Source organism: Perca fluviatilis, chromosome 6, assembly GCF_010015445.1.
Source record: "Perca fluviatilis chromosome 6, GENO_Pfluv_1.0, whole genome shotgun sequence".
In the NCBI taxonomy this organism is placed as follows: Eukaryota; Metazoa; Chordata; class Actinopteri; order Perciformes; family Percidae; genus Perca; species Perca fluviatilis.
In genome coordinates this window covers 41,413,654-41,432,150 of record NC_053117.1, presented here as the reverse complement: position 1 = coordinate 41,432,150, position 18,497 = coordinate 41,413,654, and the positions used below count along the sequence as shown (strand labels likewise).

The 18,497-nt window shown below is 39.0% G+C and overlaps 1 protein-coding gene and 1 pseudogene across 1 annotated transcript in view; both read left to right on the top strand.

The window, feature by feature from the left end:
• The window catches only part of LOC120560230 (alpha-1-antitrypsin-like protein CM55-MS), a 166,247-nt gene that overhangs the window by 24,706 nt on the left and 123,044 nt on the right, over positions 1-18,497 (top strand). The window contains exon 2 of the mRNA XM_039802508.1: positions 11,321-11,972. Within this exon, the coding sequence (XP_039658442.1) occupies positions 11,327-11,972 (646 nt within the window). The 5' untranslated portion in view covers positions 11,321-11,326. The remainder of the gene's footprint in view (positions 1-11,320; positions 11,973-18,497) is intronic.
• On the top strand, positions 3,341-4,989 carry LOC120561098 (annotated as a pseudogene).

Here is an 18,497-nt window from a genome sequence, read left to right as displayed (position 1 = left end):
ACAGATGAATGTAGTGGAGTAACTAAAGTAACTAGTAACTAAAGCTGGAACAGATGAATGTAGCGGAGTAACTAAAGTAACTAGTAACTAAAGCTGGAACAGATGAATGTAGCGGAGTAACTAAAGTAACTAGTAACTAAAGCTGGAACAGATGAATGTAGTGGAGTAAATAGTACAATATTTATCTGTGAAATGTAGCAGAGTAGAAGTAGAACATAAAAACATCTATCTCTCTCTCTCTCTCTCTCTATATATATATATATATATATATATATATAATATATATATATATATATATATATATATATATATATATATATATATATATATATATATATATATTATATATAGTTCATGGTTCATGTTTCCAATGAATCCTAACAATGTGAGCATTGAGCTCAAAGCACCTCTGTGCCTCAGTGCAGCCTGGCAGAGCTGCCAGCAGGCAGTTGGCAGACAGGACCTAGTGGCAGTGTATTTCCTTGTTTGGTTAGAGTCTGTACGCTCGTTAATAAGAATGTATGAAATACATTTTCCTCCTCGAGGACACTCGTCAACTAACTGACTAAGTCTTCCTGTTAATCAGAAGGTGAAAAAATGTCTGCTTAGGTTACTGCAAACTAAAGCGAAAATACATTTATTTATAATAATTTCTAGGTACAATACTGCAAAAAAACATACTTGAGAAAAAGCTAAAGTACACATTTTAAAAACTACTTTAAAAAGTAGAAGTACACAAAAAAACAACTCCATTACAGCAACGTGAGTAAATGTAATTTGTTACTTTCCACCTCTGGACTTACATGATCTTTTGTCCATCACATTGTCGGAAATTATGGAATGCCGTTTTATTCAATATTAAATAAATGAATAAATACATAAATAAATGAATAAATACATAAACAAATGAATAAATATGCTTTTGAAATAAATCATGAAATAAATAAATGAGGCAATAAATACATAATTATGTGGTGCACACGGCTCTGTTCTGAATGTGAGAGATAGCCACGCCCCCTGATATGCATATAAGATCTGGAAATAAATAGAGAGGGACATAATTAAACGTGGACTTATGAAATAAAAGTACCATGAAATAATTAAAAGTAAAACCTTTTAATATATTTATTTAACTAATTGATTTATTTTTATATGAATAGTTACATTAAGTTAATGATGTATTTATTGCCTCATTTATTTATTTCATGATGTATTTCAAAAGAGTATGTATTTATGTATGTATTTATTCATTTCTTTAATATTGAATAATATTCCATGGGAAATGGGCTTCCACAATAATAAAGTCTGCATCCCTCAGCTTGTGTTTCTGTCTATCAAACACCAGGGGGCGCTGTCGGGAATCTATACTGAATGAGGTGACTAGAGTCTCTCAAAATCTGATTAAAATCTTTTAAACTGACCTTTGTTGATCTGAAATGAAGACAGATTCAGATTCATTTCTCGTTTAAAATGTTTTCAGAAACATGTTTCAGTGAACTATTTTAGTACAATATGAGATCGTATTCTGAACGGCCGCCATGACAGTCTGGCTTTGAATTTCCAGAGAAAAAAGCCCATGTGACGCGTTCGTCCAATCAGCTGCCGGTTTTCATTTCTTGGGAAACAATAGAGATTAGCACCGCCTGCTGTTATAGAGATGTATTACGTCTCGTCTTGTCTTTTTGGTGTGTTCTGTGGCACTTTTTGGACCAACACGGGGAGACTGATCATTTTGACTGGCTTTTCTGTCAACGCTCGGCCGTCTGGTCAGTGTGTAAGCAGCTTTACAGGGAGACACTCACACACACAGACACACGCACACACACACACACACACAAAACAGTAACTGACTTCTTTTCAAAGAAACATGAGCACAAACTAGAAAACGAAATCCATGGTGCTAACTGCTTGAATATTCCGCGACCGTTAGCATTAAAAATGGACTGAGACAACCCATTGAAAGAGCAGAACAAACACTTTCAAATGATAATTTGGTTATACAAGTAATCTGAGGTAAAGGCTAAATAGATAAACTATACTAACAATACTGTTTGCATACAACACAGCATTGTAATAGCCTAATTTAAAACATGTTTAATTTTAAATTAATAGGCTATAATGTCTATAATTAGCAAACATTGTGAAACACATGGCCCTCAGTTTTCAAGTATCAACAGCCCCCTCATCCTCTTTGGATTTGAGACGTCAAGGGAAGCTTATATCAAAATTAAAACAAACCATGTTTAGCCATTTTGACTGAAAGGTGTTAAGTAACACTAACATCTTAGTGTGTTTTATTATATTAGGTTACATTTAGGATAAGAGGTTAACATCAAATGTATCCTTCATAGAGAAAGAAGATAGAGAACATCTGATTGAGGATGATGGGAGTGAAGACAGCAGGGAGCATGAGTGTTGCTCGGAGCACAGTGTGGAAATGAGAGCTGAGGAACTGGAAAGTAGGCAGAGCAGTGCAGAGCAGTTTTTGCCAGAGGATCCAGGACTATGGCCAGATAAATTAACAGCTGATCAGAGAGACACCATAGTACGCAGGTTGGCAAGTACAGGTACAGAGAAAACAAACAAAATGTAGTAGTAACCACAGTAAAGTAGGCTAGAGAATGTTGAGGAAGGAGGTTTGAAATGTGTGTTATCAGGCTACTCTAAGCATTACAGTTAATAGTTATTACCCTATAAACATCTAGGCCTACAGATTCATGCGTACAGAGGCCCGATTGTTATTTTTATTTTTTTGGGGGTGTTGAGGAACATGGGGCCCCATCAGGACTGCCTATGCATAGGGCCCAGGGTCTTGTGCTACTCCTCTGGCCAGACATCATAAACCTAGAGCGAGGGTCCGTGGGGAATTCATTTACCAAAGATATATGAAGTCATTTTCATGCCGTTAACACAATTTGGCAAAACCTGATAGTTGTAACACCCTAATTTGTTTTTGATGCGCTTTCTTCAACCCTTTTGCCGTTTTTGATGAGAAAAAGGGCTGCATGGATTTGAATCCCAGTCTAATTAAGCATCACTGTTGATTCTGTCTTCATGTTTAAATTGTCATCACTCAGGTTAAAGTCCTCATGATGAATCTGGATGATATGGTGTGTCTCAAATCGCGCACTTCTGTACTTATACTAGCTATTTGAGTACACTCAAAATATCACTCGTCGAAGTGTGGTCAATGCAGTGCACTACAAGTACCCGGATGGTGCACTCATAACGGTCAAAAAGTTGAGTGTGGATCGATGGACACTTTCCACACTCAACGGTCGCCATCTTGGCTACGTAGCGCAAGGGGCGGAGCTAACAAAAGGTGAAAAACTTTCGCATAATGGCGGCCGAATACGCGACAGCGAGACCCAAATGTAAGTTCAACATTAGTCTTTTTGCTATACTTGTATAACATATAAGCCACCTGTTTATGTATATTTGGTTAATTTTGCAGTCGGTGATGATTTTTGTACCGCGAATTCTAATGTTTATTTGTATCGTAATTTGACGTGCTATCAAGCTAGTTTTATCTAACCTTAGCTAGCTAACAGCGGCGAAGTTACCGGTACTTCTATACTCTTTGGTTTAAACACTGGAAAATAAGTTATAACCTAGCTAACGTTACATGTGTTGTGGTATACGGTTGTTTGTTTTAAACTATCGTCCTCACTGTAGACGATTTTAGCATTAGATGTGTGATCTTGTAAATATACATTAAGCTGCGAGCGTTAGTAGTAATGTTACAGTATGTTAATGTATGCTATGTTATATCGTATTAACAGTGCTGTTTCTGTTCTGATCTGACTTATATAATCATTAGGGACACGGACGTGGCAGCCGTCAATGCTAACGTTAACGTTATGTCAGTTGGACACCATTTTATTTTATTTTTTTTTACAATGAATTAAGAACAAAAGTATGAATATAATCATACCAATATGTTTACGGTTGCATAAAACAGAGGGCAAAAACAAGCATCAATTAAAACAATTACATTCAATTTGATGAACAAAGCAGAAATGTATTTTTCACGAGTGACAATAGGTGGTGGGAATACTCTGCCCTGGGTGCAATTCACAATTTCACAGGAGGACTGAAATGTTTTGATCGTCACTTCCGGTAAGTACATAAGGCAGTGCGTGATTTCAGACAACACTCCCCCGTCAAATTTTACGCGCTATGCAAGTAAGTACATAGTGTACGAAGTGCACTTCAGTTAGTGCACTAAGGGAAGTGCGCGGTTTGAGACACACTAATAGTTTCAACACCTATCGCGACAACGTGCTGAACGCGACGGTCCTTCAACTCCCCTTCACCAGCTCCTATTCCATGCTGCTGATGTTGCCTGATGTCATGGCAACGCTGGAGAACACCATTGGCTCGCACCGTGTCACCAAATGGTTGAAGTGGATGAAGCCCAGGTTGGGAGCATCTGAATTTATGCTTCTGATATGTGGAAGGTTTGACACTGAATAGTCATCAGTGATTAAAACCAGCATATCATTGTTGCCCTCACAGCCAAATGAAACTTCTGCCCTAGTCAGATTCACTGAATGTTTGTCCCCCCTCCCAATGTTTTAGGAGACTTGATGTATATATTCCAAAGTTCTCCATCAAGACTTCCTACAACCTCAACGATGTGCTGTCAAAAATGGGAATGACAGACATGTTTGGTGATAGTGCAAATTTGAGAGGCATTTCAGAGGAGCAAGGACTGGCAGTCTCAGAAGTAAGTAAATAGGGCATATGTTTTATTTCATATTCAGTTAGTCTGTCGATTCACTTACTCTGGGTTGCAGTGCAGGTTGTACATCAAGCTACGCTAAATGTGGATGAGGCCGCAGCCACCGCTGCTACTTCAGGCATCGGCATCGAACTGCTTTCCTTCATACTGTGTTGACGTTCAGCCATCCATTCATGGTCATAATCATTGACCGTAACAAGGAGGAAATCCTCTTCATGGGCAAGATTAGCAATCCAACCATCTGATGATCATCACTTTGTTTGCTCGAGCACAGCTGTTGCATCTCATATACATTTTGTTTTGTTGTCTCTTGCTTTATTGATTGTGTGAACAGTTTTTAAGTATCTTTGAAGGTAAAATGTAGGGATAAAATATGATCAACTTCCATTTGGTATTCGTTTATAACAGATCTGATTTTTAAAAATACAATAGATCTCAACAGTGGCCGCTTACTTTTTGAACCGCTCTGGTTCTGGAAGTGGTGGCGGAAGTATTAAAATCCTTTACTTAAGTAAAAGTACTACTTCCACACTAAAAGTACTAGTCCTGCATTGAAAATGTTCAGTAAAAGTCTGTAAGTATCATCAGGAAAATGTACTCAAAGTATAAAAGTACATAATGCAGAAAAATCCTCACATTTTGGAAACTGGAAAGAGTTGGGAAAGGGAAAATGAATTGGATTTTAAATTTGACAGGACACAATGAAACTAAAGGGTGAATGCTGTATGTTCAAAGGCTGACACTACACTGGATTGCTGGCTTGAATGTGTAAGAAATAGTTGAAGTAGTAGGAATAGTTGAAAACGTGAGAATGGGTTAATTTGGTATGAATGTCATTGAGAAGTTAAATGTTTGAAAGATGAGCAATATGTTTTTAGAAAAAGCTGATTCTAAACTGGAAATTGCTTAAATGTGTAAGAAGTTGGTAAAGTAGGAAGTTATTAGCTCTGTGTTACCAGCTTTAGTTAAAGGTTGCCATGACTTCTCCCATCTTGGAGTTATTTTCACAGATAAGAGGCTCTGGAGCACTTTTTTTTTTAAAGATTATTTTTTTGGCTTTTCTGCCTTTTATTTGATAGGACAGCTAGGTGAGAAAGGTGGGGGGAGAGAGAGGGCGAAGACATGCAGGAAATCGTCATAGGTCGGATTCAAACCCTGGACCTCTGCGTCGAGGCATAAACCTGCAAGTGTATGTGCGCCTGCTGTACCCACTGAACCAATCCGGCCACCTGGAGCACCTTTAAAACTCCAAATTCTAGCTCAAAAACCATTACTCAACTTATATTATCGCTTAATGTTTAAAACCGTAAGAGGACACCCTGCTAAACATCCTGTGCAACAATGGTGTGTGTACTGTAAAGGACAGAAGCAGGCAGAATATGGCTTGTTTCTGTTATTCTCCAGGTATTTCTGGAATCAGTTAATACAGAATAGTCTACTTACTGAGTCAAAAAGGCTGGCTGGCTCTTGATGAAAAGTTGAGGGGAAAGGTTGAGGGGGGAGCATGGTTGTCATCAAGATGTCTCAGCAGACAAGTGACAAATCTCTTGAGTTAAGTTAAAGCTGCATTTTGTACACAGTATGAAACGTGTGTTATAGTGGAATTTTGATAAATAAGAAAGTTTTAAAAACATTGTACAGAAAGCGGGCAATTCCTAATCGTGCTGAACGTTTTGATGTTTGAATGACGTTTCTGTGTTGAAAAAAGGATACAGAAGAATAATAAAGATATAGAATAACATATGTAAAAAAGCCAAACACCGTCAAGCAGAGATAGACCTTTTTGTTAAAGGTCTCATGGCATGAAAAATTTACTTTATGAGGTTTTTTAACACTAATATGAGTGTCCCCCAGCCTGCCTATGGTCCCATGGTGGCTAGAAATGGCGATAGGTGTAAACCGAGCCCTGGGTATCCTGCTCTGCCTTTGAGAAAATGAAAGCTCAGATGGGCCAATCTGGAATCTTGCTCCTTATGAGGTCATAAGGGTAAAGGTTACCTCCCCTTTCTAAGCTTTGCCCATGGCAAGCTGGTCAAGCCCACAACCCCACCCTCCACCTTGCACTGCTTCTCTCCCGTTCATTAGCATTTAAAGCTAGTCACAGAAATGGCACGTCCTAAGGAAAGCTCATTGTGGGACTTGCTCTAGTGGCTGTAATTCTGCACCAAGGCTGAATTTAGGGAAAGAGACTTCAGATACAGTATTAGGGGACCACTAGGACCTTTAAAGAGTAAGTAAGAAATCACCATCACCAAACCCACCGGACTCCATGTAAATAATCAGGACTTTTATCATCGTAAAACACACTTCATTCAAAGTGGACAGAAACAAAATAAAACTATGAAAAGTCGTCTTGGTTCATCTTTCCACTGTTCCAACAATCACCACTCTGGTTTGGGTGAAATGAACCCTTAATTCACCCATTTACATGTGGAAATATGCTGGATCTATATGAGAGATGGAACTCTCTGGAAAGTGATGATGGAGATGCTCACAGATGACGACTCCGATGATTTCAGATTATAGGCAGCTTTATTCAGTATTGAACAAAGGAGATAACCATGTGTACACACACACGCTGCATGTACCCAAAGTGTCTCCCGAACGTAGGATTGAACATACACTTTCTGGTGCCGCCCACCAGGAAACCCTTATTCATGATCTCATCCTAACACTGTAAGGGTCACAAGCTCGGATAGACTCAAGTATACTGTAGGCCCCCACCAAAGGCCATAGGGGAACCTTACATAAGTTGTTATTCAGATATCGGCTTTCAGAATACATAACAACCCCGGACATCTAAATCAATAAGGGCCTCTAACTTGTTATTCACAGAACTTAAACATCTGGAGCAGATCCAACCTTTGCACGCATAGGCCTCTTTGCATCACTGTGACCTTCTACCTCAATCATAATAACACATTATAGAACATATGAAATATGAAAATACATTTGAGTAAATGCAGGCTTGATTATTCCACCTATCACTATGCACGCTAAAAGTATTGATTATTTAGTAGTGATTACATTTACACGTACCGATTCTGATACCTGAACTTGCGTATCGGCCGATACCGAGTACTGATCCGATACCAGCGTGTCATATATTTTATTAATTTTCAACAATTGTATACCACCATCCCTGTATGGATGTGATATGATTTCTATCTTTGTTGTCTGCCTGGCTCAGGTTAAACTCTTTGTGAAACATGAACAAACACAATGAATGCGTCAGAACTTTCTTTTATTATCCATTTTGACAGTCAGTTATAACGGAAAAAAATATATAAATAAACTACTTTAACGTAGATTTAGGGCTTTATTAAGTGGTATTGGATCGATGCATACACTCCAGTACTTCCCGATACGGATACCAGTGTTTTAGGCAGTACCGACACTGGTATCGGTATCAGAACATCTCTAGTTTGGTGATGGTGATTTCGGGGCTATTTCATGTTAAACAAAAAAGATCTTACTCTTTAAGAAAAGGGTCTATCTCTGTACGGATAGGGTGCAGGTATAAAAATACCAAAGTTACCCTTTAATGTGGTTTCTACTGTACCATACTGCAGACAGTAATCATCACTCACATGTTTGTGCACATGCTGCTGAAGCAAACAGTGGCAGCTTGGCTCTTGCGTTTATCAGCTGCAGCCTCAGTTTGACTCAACGGTTGGACAGTAATCATTACATCGAAAAAATGCAGGGGCCGAGCAAATAAGAGTTTGAGACAGAGAATAAACAAAGTCAAAGTACAGTTTCTCTGATTTATCTCATAAAAAGGTACATCTCTCTTTGTCCAGTCAGTGCTTCTCTGTCTGCACTTCAACCAGGAGAAGGTAAGCTGCTAGAAAGATGGATTGTTTTTATGTGTTTTATGTAGAAGTTTAAATACTCTGGCAACAGTTAAATACAGTTCAAATAAAAAAAAAATATGTTTAACACATTTGGTTTGAGATGTAAATGTGCGCACTGAAACTGTAAATTCGTTTTTTTCTCAGTAGCCTAACATTAAATATGACTTTCACTCAGTCAAAAAGAAAATATCTATTAGTGTTATTTATTTTGAGTTTAACAAAAAAAATCTGCTAATTTGCTTCAATCACCAAACCGACCAGACTTCATGTAAATAATCAGGACTTTTAGTGTGTATAGAGCCAGGATATCTCCACCAGACTCCATGTAAATAATCAGGACTTTTAGCGTGTATATAGCCAGCATATCTCCACCAGACTCCATGTAAATAATCAGGACTTTTAGCGTGTATAGAGCCAGCATATCTCCACCAGACTCCATGTAAATAATCAGGACTTTTAGCGTGTATAGAGCCAGCATATCTCCACCAGACTCCATGTAAATAATCAGGACATTTAGCTTGTATAGAGCCAGCATATTTCCACATGTAAATGGGTGAATTAAGGGTTTATTTCAACCAAACCAGAGTGGTGATTGTTGGAACGGTGGAAAGATGAACCAAGATTCAAGATTTCTTTTGGTAGTTTTATTTAGTTTCTGTCCACTTTGAATGAAGTGTGTTTTACGATGATAAAAGTACTGATTATTTACATGGAGTCTGGTGGGTTTGGTGATGGTGATTTTGGGGCTGTTTCATGTTACAGCTTTTTCCAACTGCTTACACACAAAATCTTTTCATGTCACACGATTTTTGAAACCTCTCACTCAAATTGCAAAACTACACACGAAATCTCCAAAACCAGAAGCGATTTCTCAGCCTTTCACTCAGTTTTCAATTGCATAAAACACTTTTTTCAAAACATTACACTCAATTATTATTAACAGGAAGTGACTTGCTTTTCTTTTCTAAACACAACCAATCAAAATGCTACACTTATTTACCAGGGCACACACACACTCCTCACATATGCAAACACATTATATCATAACTGAACACTAACCAATCATTTAGTATAGGCCTATATAGGTCAAAGGTCAGGTTATCTGTTTTGAACAATGGATGCCAACAATAGACTGAGAGCAAGGGGAGGAGGAGGGAGAGACAGGGGACAACAACGAGGAGGAGGAGGAGGAGGAGGAATAAGGAAGAAGAGGATGAGGGAGAGCCATCTCTGATGAGATCAGGGCCACACTTATTCATCATGTGAACCACGGATTGACCATGAGAGAAGCCCATCTTGAGTAGCTTTACAGTGGCGTTGTGACGGGGCAGGCGTCAGGCTATATAGAGTCGCAGTGGCATTTGCTCAGGGGAGAGCGGGAGTGCACACTGAGGAAGTAGGAAGTAAGTCTGTTGGATGTCCTCAGCGTGATGACTTGAATTAAGGTAAATTATTGAACGGTCATATATTTATATTATTTAATTGTGTTCACTCTCAAGTCAATTTTTATTTTATGTTCTTGAAAGTACTTTTTTGTTACTTTCCTTAAGTTTGTTAATTTTTATGTTATCATTTTTGCCTACCTGGCCTTAATTGGGTCAATGACAATAAAAGCCCATCCTTTAAACTTTCATCTTCGACTCACCCTGAGTGTCAATACCTGCTCAAGACTACTCTTCAACATCAACCTTCAACAGGCGTCCATACTGCATGCAACTATCTAATGACTATTTCAGCATTACAAATCAATCAGACACACACACACACACACACACACACACACACACACACACACACACACACACACACACACACACACACACACACATATTCTTTATTCTAAAAATTATACCTTTGGTTTACATATGTTTGTACTTTTTATTTCTTGTTTCATGCTACTGAATACAACACTGTGCTACTCTTACAAACGTAATGTTTTGTCCAATAAATATTTTCTGTTTCACTGTAACATTACACAGTTTTTTACAGGGCACTTTTCAACTCCTCTCAGCAGATTACTTTCTCTCTAGAACATTGTAAATGTAGATATAAGCCTATAAAAGACCAAAGAGTTTTAGATTTAGAACAACAGTGTGTACATGGTATATGCAAAAAATTACTATTATGAAAAAAGTTTGGCATTTGATGCAAATGCTTCATTTTGTGATGTGTTTATGGTATTTTGAATTCATCATTTTGATGAGATGTGAAGCATTTTGCATTTTGTGTGTGCAGTTTTGGGAATTGTTTGTAGAGTTTTGAAAAAAGGAGACATAGTTTTGAAAACGTGTGTAAGCAGTTGGAAAAAACTGTAAACTAAAAGGATCTTACTCTTTAACTAAAAGGTCTATCCCTGTAGGGATCCATCCCATAATGTTGTCAGACACTTAGAATAATAATCTGAGTCTGTCAGCGGCAGCAACACAACTTTTAGTGGACGTTGACTGATGCTGAACATCTGTCCTGTAGGGTTACATTACAGCCCGGTTCACGGCTGCTGGTTACAGAGTTCTCACTCAACTCTGGACCAGTTTCAAAGATTTTTGTTCACTTAGACACCAATGCACTTTGTGAAGTACCTGTGTGTGTGTGTGTGTGTGTGTGTTTGTGTGTGTGTGTGTGTCATCTAATTTTCTTTTTTTGTGGGTATAATTTCAAATTCACATGTAACTAAACCCTGATTTGATTTGTGCTTGGCCTTCAGAACAAGTTTTTTTAGTTCACAATGATGATGCGTGCAGCCGTGGGTCTCTGGGTCCTATCAGCGGTGATCTGCGTGGGCAGAGGCCATCACCATCCTGATCACCATTTGGGTCATGGCCACGACAAGGCCGCCCAAGACACCGGCAGCGCCAACAGCGTCTCCCTGGTGAACGAAGCAAACCAAGAGTTTTCCTTCCGACTCTACAGGCAGTTAGCAGCTCATGCTGACTCTCAGGGACAGAATATCTTCTTCTCCCCGGCTAGTGTGTCGGCCGCCTTGGCTGCGTTGTCCGTGGGAGCGCAGGGGGAGACTCACCGTCAGCTTTTCAGTGGTCTGGGCTTCAACAGCTCCCTACTGACGCAGACAGATGTGGACCAGGCCTTCCAGACATTCCTCCAGAGGGTCAACAACACATCTCAGGAGGACGCCAGCGAAGGGACCGCCGTGTTCGTGGACAACCGCTTCAAGCCGAAGCCGGAGTTCCTGCAGACCCTGAAGCAGTCGTACTTCACAGATGGGTTCAATGTGGACTTCAGCCAAGCCACAGAAAGTGCTGATACCATCAATAAGTACGTGGAGGAGAAGACCAACGGGAAGGTTGACAAGCTGGTGAAAAACCTGGATCCAAACACAGTCATGTATCTCATCAGCTACATCTACTACAAAGGTAAGAAGGTCCTGTGACTTCTATGGCGTTATATATGTGTCACATTCCTGAGCGAGTAATTGTATGTTTTGAGCGCAGAGAACTATATTTTGCAAGCACATTACATTACATTTTGAACAGAAATTAACACTCGCAAAAAATAATTTAGTTTGAGTAAACAAAAACCTATTTCGGGCACAATAAATGTATTTGCATGTCTTTCTCTGCTCGCGTAAAGCTGCTGCGCTCCGGTCCTGTCTCCCTGCCTCTCAACCTCTTCTCTCTGCGCGCCCCAACCCTAGACACGCCGGCTCAGATTTTCACAGCGTTACAAGTGGCCACAAAACCAACCAATCGCAGAATCAAAAGGTCAATTCTGATTGGCTGTTCGTCTCCAATTAGATTGCAATATCAGGAAACAAAAATCTAGGAGGAACCGTCTTTTTCAGTCAACACTTGTTGGTACGGCAAAATACCGCGACGTTTGGAGCTGTTCGACTAATGTTACTGGATTAAAACACATTTCGGTCAGTATTTTGTGTTATTGACATAGCTATATCACAGAAATGTCTTAATATTTGTGTGTACTATAATGCCGTTGTTTTGTTTGACTCATATCTCCTTATGTTTGACTCATCCTTCACAAGCAATCTAGCTAGCTCACACACAGCAGCCGACATGTCATCTGAACAGGCCTCGCGCAGCACTGTAACTAGCTAAGTTAGGTCTCGCAATGCGCAGACTGAACAGCTAGGCCTGTCACACTATAGCCACACATGTAAGTAGTTTTAATACTTTGGTTACATTACCGTATTTTATTAACCTGAATTATGTTGCTATATTAGCTTGCGAAATGAGCTATCCGTTGCTAATGCTAATTTATCTCAAAAAGCAGAAACGTTAGCTAACTTCTGCCAAGATATGATTTCACGGAGACCAGAGAGGTGTTATAAGACCTCGTCAAGTGTTGTCATCTGTCTTAAAATGAAATCATATCTTGGCAGTAACGTTCTTTAGCTACTGCTTTTGACATAAATAAGCTAGCTAGCTAACGTTAGCAACGGATAGCTACTTTGCAAGTCAATTGAACCAAGCTTAAAGAATTAAGGTTAATAAAACACCACATCGATGTAACCAGTATTACAAACTTCTTTTAAGTGGCTGTATTGTGATACTTTAGGTTTGTTCAGATGAATATGTTGGATGCATAGACTGTATCCATGCGTGGGCTAGCTAATGTTAGATTTCTTGTGAAGGATGATGTTAGTCACACACGGAGATATGTAATTCAAAAAACGGTGTTGTGATTAACACAACTATTAAGGCATGTCTGTAATATACCGGTCGGTCAATAATATAAATAATACTGTAGATCAGTGCTTTCCAACCCTTCTGGTCTGAGGTTCCCAACATCCCTGTCATATTACTCACATACCCACCCCGCAATTCCCAATGTGTTCACACTATCCTATTAAAGTGAATATTCTTACATTTTCATGCAATTGAACTATAGACATTTAGGTTGGTTTGGTCAGAAATTCTACTAGCTTGGCCTTTTACTTGAAGTGTGGTTAATGTTTCAAAAGTCATACATTACTTTTAACTAATCATTTAAACTGTTAGCTAAGTCAGTAGGCCACTTTTAGCTTTTTATTTCTACCATTGATTACTTCGCTATATGTTTAAACATGTGTTGAGCTGTTTCAGCTGATATATTGTTTTAAGTCAATCATAATTAAATTATTTTGATTAGTTAAGCTGCCCCACAATCTTTCCAAGTACCCACTAGCTACAGCAGAGATACCCCTTGCTGGGGAATCACTGCAGGTGTTGTGTCAAAGACTGTTTCCCTGTAGATATGTCTTTCCTGCTACTTGCGATCTAATTGGAGGTGAACAGCCAATCAGAATTGACCTTTTGATTCTGCGATTGGTTGGTTTTGTGGCACACTTGTAACGCTGTGAAAATCTGAGCGAGCGTGTCTAGAGTTGAGCGCGCAGAGAGAAGAGGTTGAGAGCGAGGGAGACAGGACCGGAGCGCAGCAGCTTTTACCTGCGAGCAGAGAAAGACATGCAAATACATTTATTGTGCCCGAAATAGGTTTTTGTTTACTCAAACTAAATAATTTTTTGCGAGTGTTAATTTCTGTTCAAAATGTAATGTAATGTGCTTGCAAAATATAGTTCTCTGCGCTCAAAACATACAATTACTCGCTCAGGAATGTGACACATATATAACGCCATAGATTTCGTAAACATTCGGGGTTCAGCCCAAACCTAGAGCGGGGGTCCAATGGGAATTCTTCATTTACCAAAGATATATAAAATATTTTTCATGCCGTTAACACAATTTAGGAAAACCTGATAGTTGTAACACCCTAATTTGTTTTTGACGTCTGCTGCTGTTTGCAACCCTTTTGCCGTTTTTTGACAAGAAAAAGGGCTGAATGGATTTGAGTCCCAGTCTAATTAAGCATCATCGTTCATTCTGTGTGTCTTCATGTTTAAATTGTCATCGTCCAGGTTCCAGCCATCATGATGAATATGGATGATTATTTCCACACATATCATGACCACGAGTTGAACACGACGGTCCTTCAGCTCCCCTTCACCAGCTCCTACTCCATGCTGCTGATGTTGCCTGACGTCATGGCAACACTGGAGAACGGCATCTGCCCGAACCACGTCACCAAATGGTTGGAGGCTATGATGGGACGCAGGTTGGGAGAATCTTAATTTATGCTTCTAATATGTGGAAGGTTTGACACTGAATAAGGTACACAGCTTTGTCCTGTCCAATAGAGACTCTCCTACCCCAAAAAATGCCCCCATAAGTGCATCATTCTGACCTGTTTTTAGGTTTGTAGTGGCGCCCTCTAGTGGCCGTAGTAGTTCTGACAGGAGCATAGCAGGAAGAAAGGTGAGAAAGTAGAAGAGTGCCAATTCTCCTGGTAAGGAGGCAGGTTGGGGGGTTGATGGGTCAAACAAACACAGGTCTTTCACCCAGGAGACCAGGGTGGATGTCCCGTTTGGACAGAAAAGAAAACAGTATTTGATTTATACTATATTTATTTAATAGTATTTGTCTCATTGCTTTGTTATTGTGTGGTCTTTGTTGTGCATCTGCTTTAATCTTTTACTATTTGTTTATGTGTCCTCGAATATCAACAAGGTGCCCATAAATAAAATGTATTATTATAGTTGTTTTTAACTTCATATCAACTTAATTTAATTTAGTTTTTTTTACCCAGGAGGAAAAGATCCCTAAAGAGCCCTGAAATCACCATCACTAAACCCACCAGACTCCATGTAAATAATCAGTACTTTTATAATGATAAAACACACTTCATTCAAAGTTGACATAAACAAAATTAAACTATCAAAAGCCGTCTTGGTTCATCTTTCCACTGTTCCAACAATCACCACTCTGGTTTAGTTGAAATAAACCCTTAATTCAACCATTTACATATGGAGATATGCTGGCTCTATACACGCTAAAAGTCCTGATTATTTACATGGAGTCTGGTGGAGATATGCTGGCTCTATACATGCTAAAAGTCCTGATTATTTACATGGAGTCTGGTGGAGATATGCTGGTTCTATACACACTAAAAGTCCTGATTATTTACATGGATTCTGGTGGGTTTGGTGATGGTGGTTTTGGGGCTTTTTCATGTTAAACTAAAAGGATCTTACTCTTACTCTTACTTTAACTATAAGGTCTATCTCTGCAGGGATCCATCCCATAATGTTGTCAGACACTTAGAATAATAATCTGAGTCTGTCAGTGATAAAAACAGCATGTCATTGTTTAAGGCCCTCATAGCCAAATGAAACTCCTGCTCTAGTCAGATTCACTGAATGTTTGTCTCCCCCCCCCCCGCAACGTTTTAGGAGACATGATGTATATATTCCAAAGTTCTCCATCAAGACTTCCTACAACCTGAACGATGTGCTGTCAGAAATGGGAATGACAGACATGTTTGGTGATCGTGCAAATTTGAGAGGTATTTCAGAGGAGCAAGGACTGGCAGTCTCAGAAGTAAGTAAACAGAACATATGTTTTATGTTATTTCACACATATTTCATTCGTCTGTCGTCTCACTTTCTCTGCGTTGCACCGCAGGTTGTGCACAAAGCTACGCTGGACGTGGACGAGGCCGGAGCCGAAGCTTCAGCTGCCACAGGCATCGGCATCATGGTGGGGTCTGCCCGGTTCCCGGCCCCTGTCCCTGTGTTGAAGTTCAATCGTCCATTCATGGTCCTCATCACTGAACGTAACACGGAGAAAATCCTCTTCTTGGGGAAGATTATCAACCCAACCATCTGATGATCATCACTTTGTGTTTGCAGCTGTTGCATCTCATATAAAGGAGTCAGAAAAACTTTAATTTTGTTGTCTCTTGCTTTATTCAGAATTTAAACAGTTTTTATATAATGATCTTTGAAGGTAAAATAATGTAGGGATGAAATATGATCAAATTTCATAAGCATTTGGTATTCATTTAAAACAGATCAGATTTTAAAAATACAATAGAGCTCAACAGTGACCACCCACTTTTTGAAACACTCTGGTTCTGGGTATTAAAATCCTTTACTTAAGTAAAAAGTACATTCCTCCTTTGAAAATGTTACTTCAGTAGAAGTCTTTAAGTATCATCAGGAACATGTACTTACAGTATAAAAGTAAAAGTACTTCATCCAGAAAAGTTGATACAGACTTGTGTCTTCTACAGGGGCAGAAATGTTTCACAACCTCACAGCTCAGGGTCAGTCTACCTTGGATGGTTTAGACATTGTGGCTAATAATCTAAATCCTTATAGAGAAAATGAATTGGATTTTTAAAGTAGACAGGACAGTGTGAATGCTGTATGTTCAAAGGCTGACGCTACACTGGATTGCTGGCTTGAATGTGTAAGAAGTAGTTGAAGTAGAAGAAATAGTTGAAAAAGTGAGAATGGGTTAATTTTGTATGAATGTTACTGTGAAGTTAAATAATACAAATAATGTTTGAAAGATATGTTTTTAGAAAAAGCTGACTCTAAGTTGGAAATCGCTTAAATGTGTAAGAAGTAGATAAAGTAGTAAGTTTAAGCGACTTTGAGCGCTATATAAATTCAATTTATTATTATTATTATTAAGTTATTAAACTCAACACGGAGAAAATCCTCGTCATGGGCAAGATTATCAACCCAACCATCTGATGGTCATCACTTTGTGTTTGTTTGAGCACAGCTGTTGCATCTCATATAAAGGAGTCAGAAGAACTTTAGTTTGGTTGTCTCTTGCGTTATTGATTGAGTATGTAGCAAACTAGTCTGTGAAGGCAAAATAATGAAGGGATGAAATATAAACAGCCATAAGCATTTGGTATTCATTTATACCAAAGATTAGCTTTTAAAAAATACAATAGAGCTCAACAGTGACCGCCTTTTGAACGGCTTTGGCCCTGGAGTTGATTTTCACCGTTCAACATCTCCGTGGACGTTTCATTAAATGCTGATATAGAGACTCTTAAGCCTGGAACCAAGCCAATCAGCTATGAGATAAATCATGACCATAAGACATTTGATTCGGGGCAAAAACATATTTTGAAAACGGCAAAAAAGACAAAAGAACAACCCTGTAAAGAAACGCTCATAGACTTGAGTGGTAGCAGCTTTCACAGGGTTAGTAAACATTTCCATGGTAACAACGAGCTCAATCAATCAGCGAGGTCGCTGTTAACGCTCAGGATTGTGGGTAGTGTAGTTGTAACAACCAGAAGTAACTATTAATTAGCTATCCTGTGAAAAAAACTGTGTTGGTCGTTCCCTATTTAAGATGATGGTGATGAACGCAGAGTCATCAATCAGCCGCAAAATATGGAGTCACAGGATGTGAGGTACGGAGATGGAGAGCCTAAGAAGGCTGTCTGAAAAACTTAATGTTTGCTACTCAAAAATTTTAACTTTTTTTGTCTCCAAAATATTAAAAACGTTTTCAAAATTATTCCAACTCTCTCTGTCAAAAAACCCCCGCCAACAGTCAAAAAGAAGCACACCGTTATCCCCAAACCAGCCTCATCTGTGAGATGGACCGGAGGCTGTGTGAATATGCGATAAAAGCATTTTCTTTATTAAAAAAATATTTGCTCCTCATAAAGTCGGGAGTCATCTTATGCCTGGGTCAATACGGTTAATCACATCAGTTAATGCCACACTGAGTTATCATTGTAAAGTACAGATGCTAAGTAAGAAATTGATCATTACCCTTAGCAGTCCTTCTACAAGTAGTTAGCTCTGATTGGTACTGACGTTGCTTGTCCCGATCCCTGCAGGCCTGCAGCACGTAGCCTGTCAGTGCATAAGTACAATGAATGGAGAAAGATAAACACTTAATATGGACCAGCGTCTCAGAATTATGCATTTTGCCCACAACGAAAGTTAAGTTTAGGCATCGAAACGAAAAAGATTGTGGTTTGGATTAAAACGCTCCCAAGCAACACACATTGAAAGGCTTTAGTGAACTCTGCACCCTGGGTTGAAAGTGTATTTTGATGCCCCC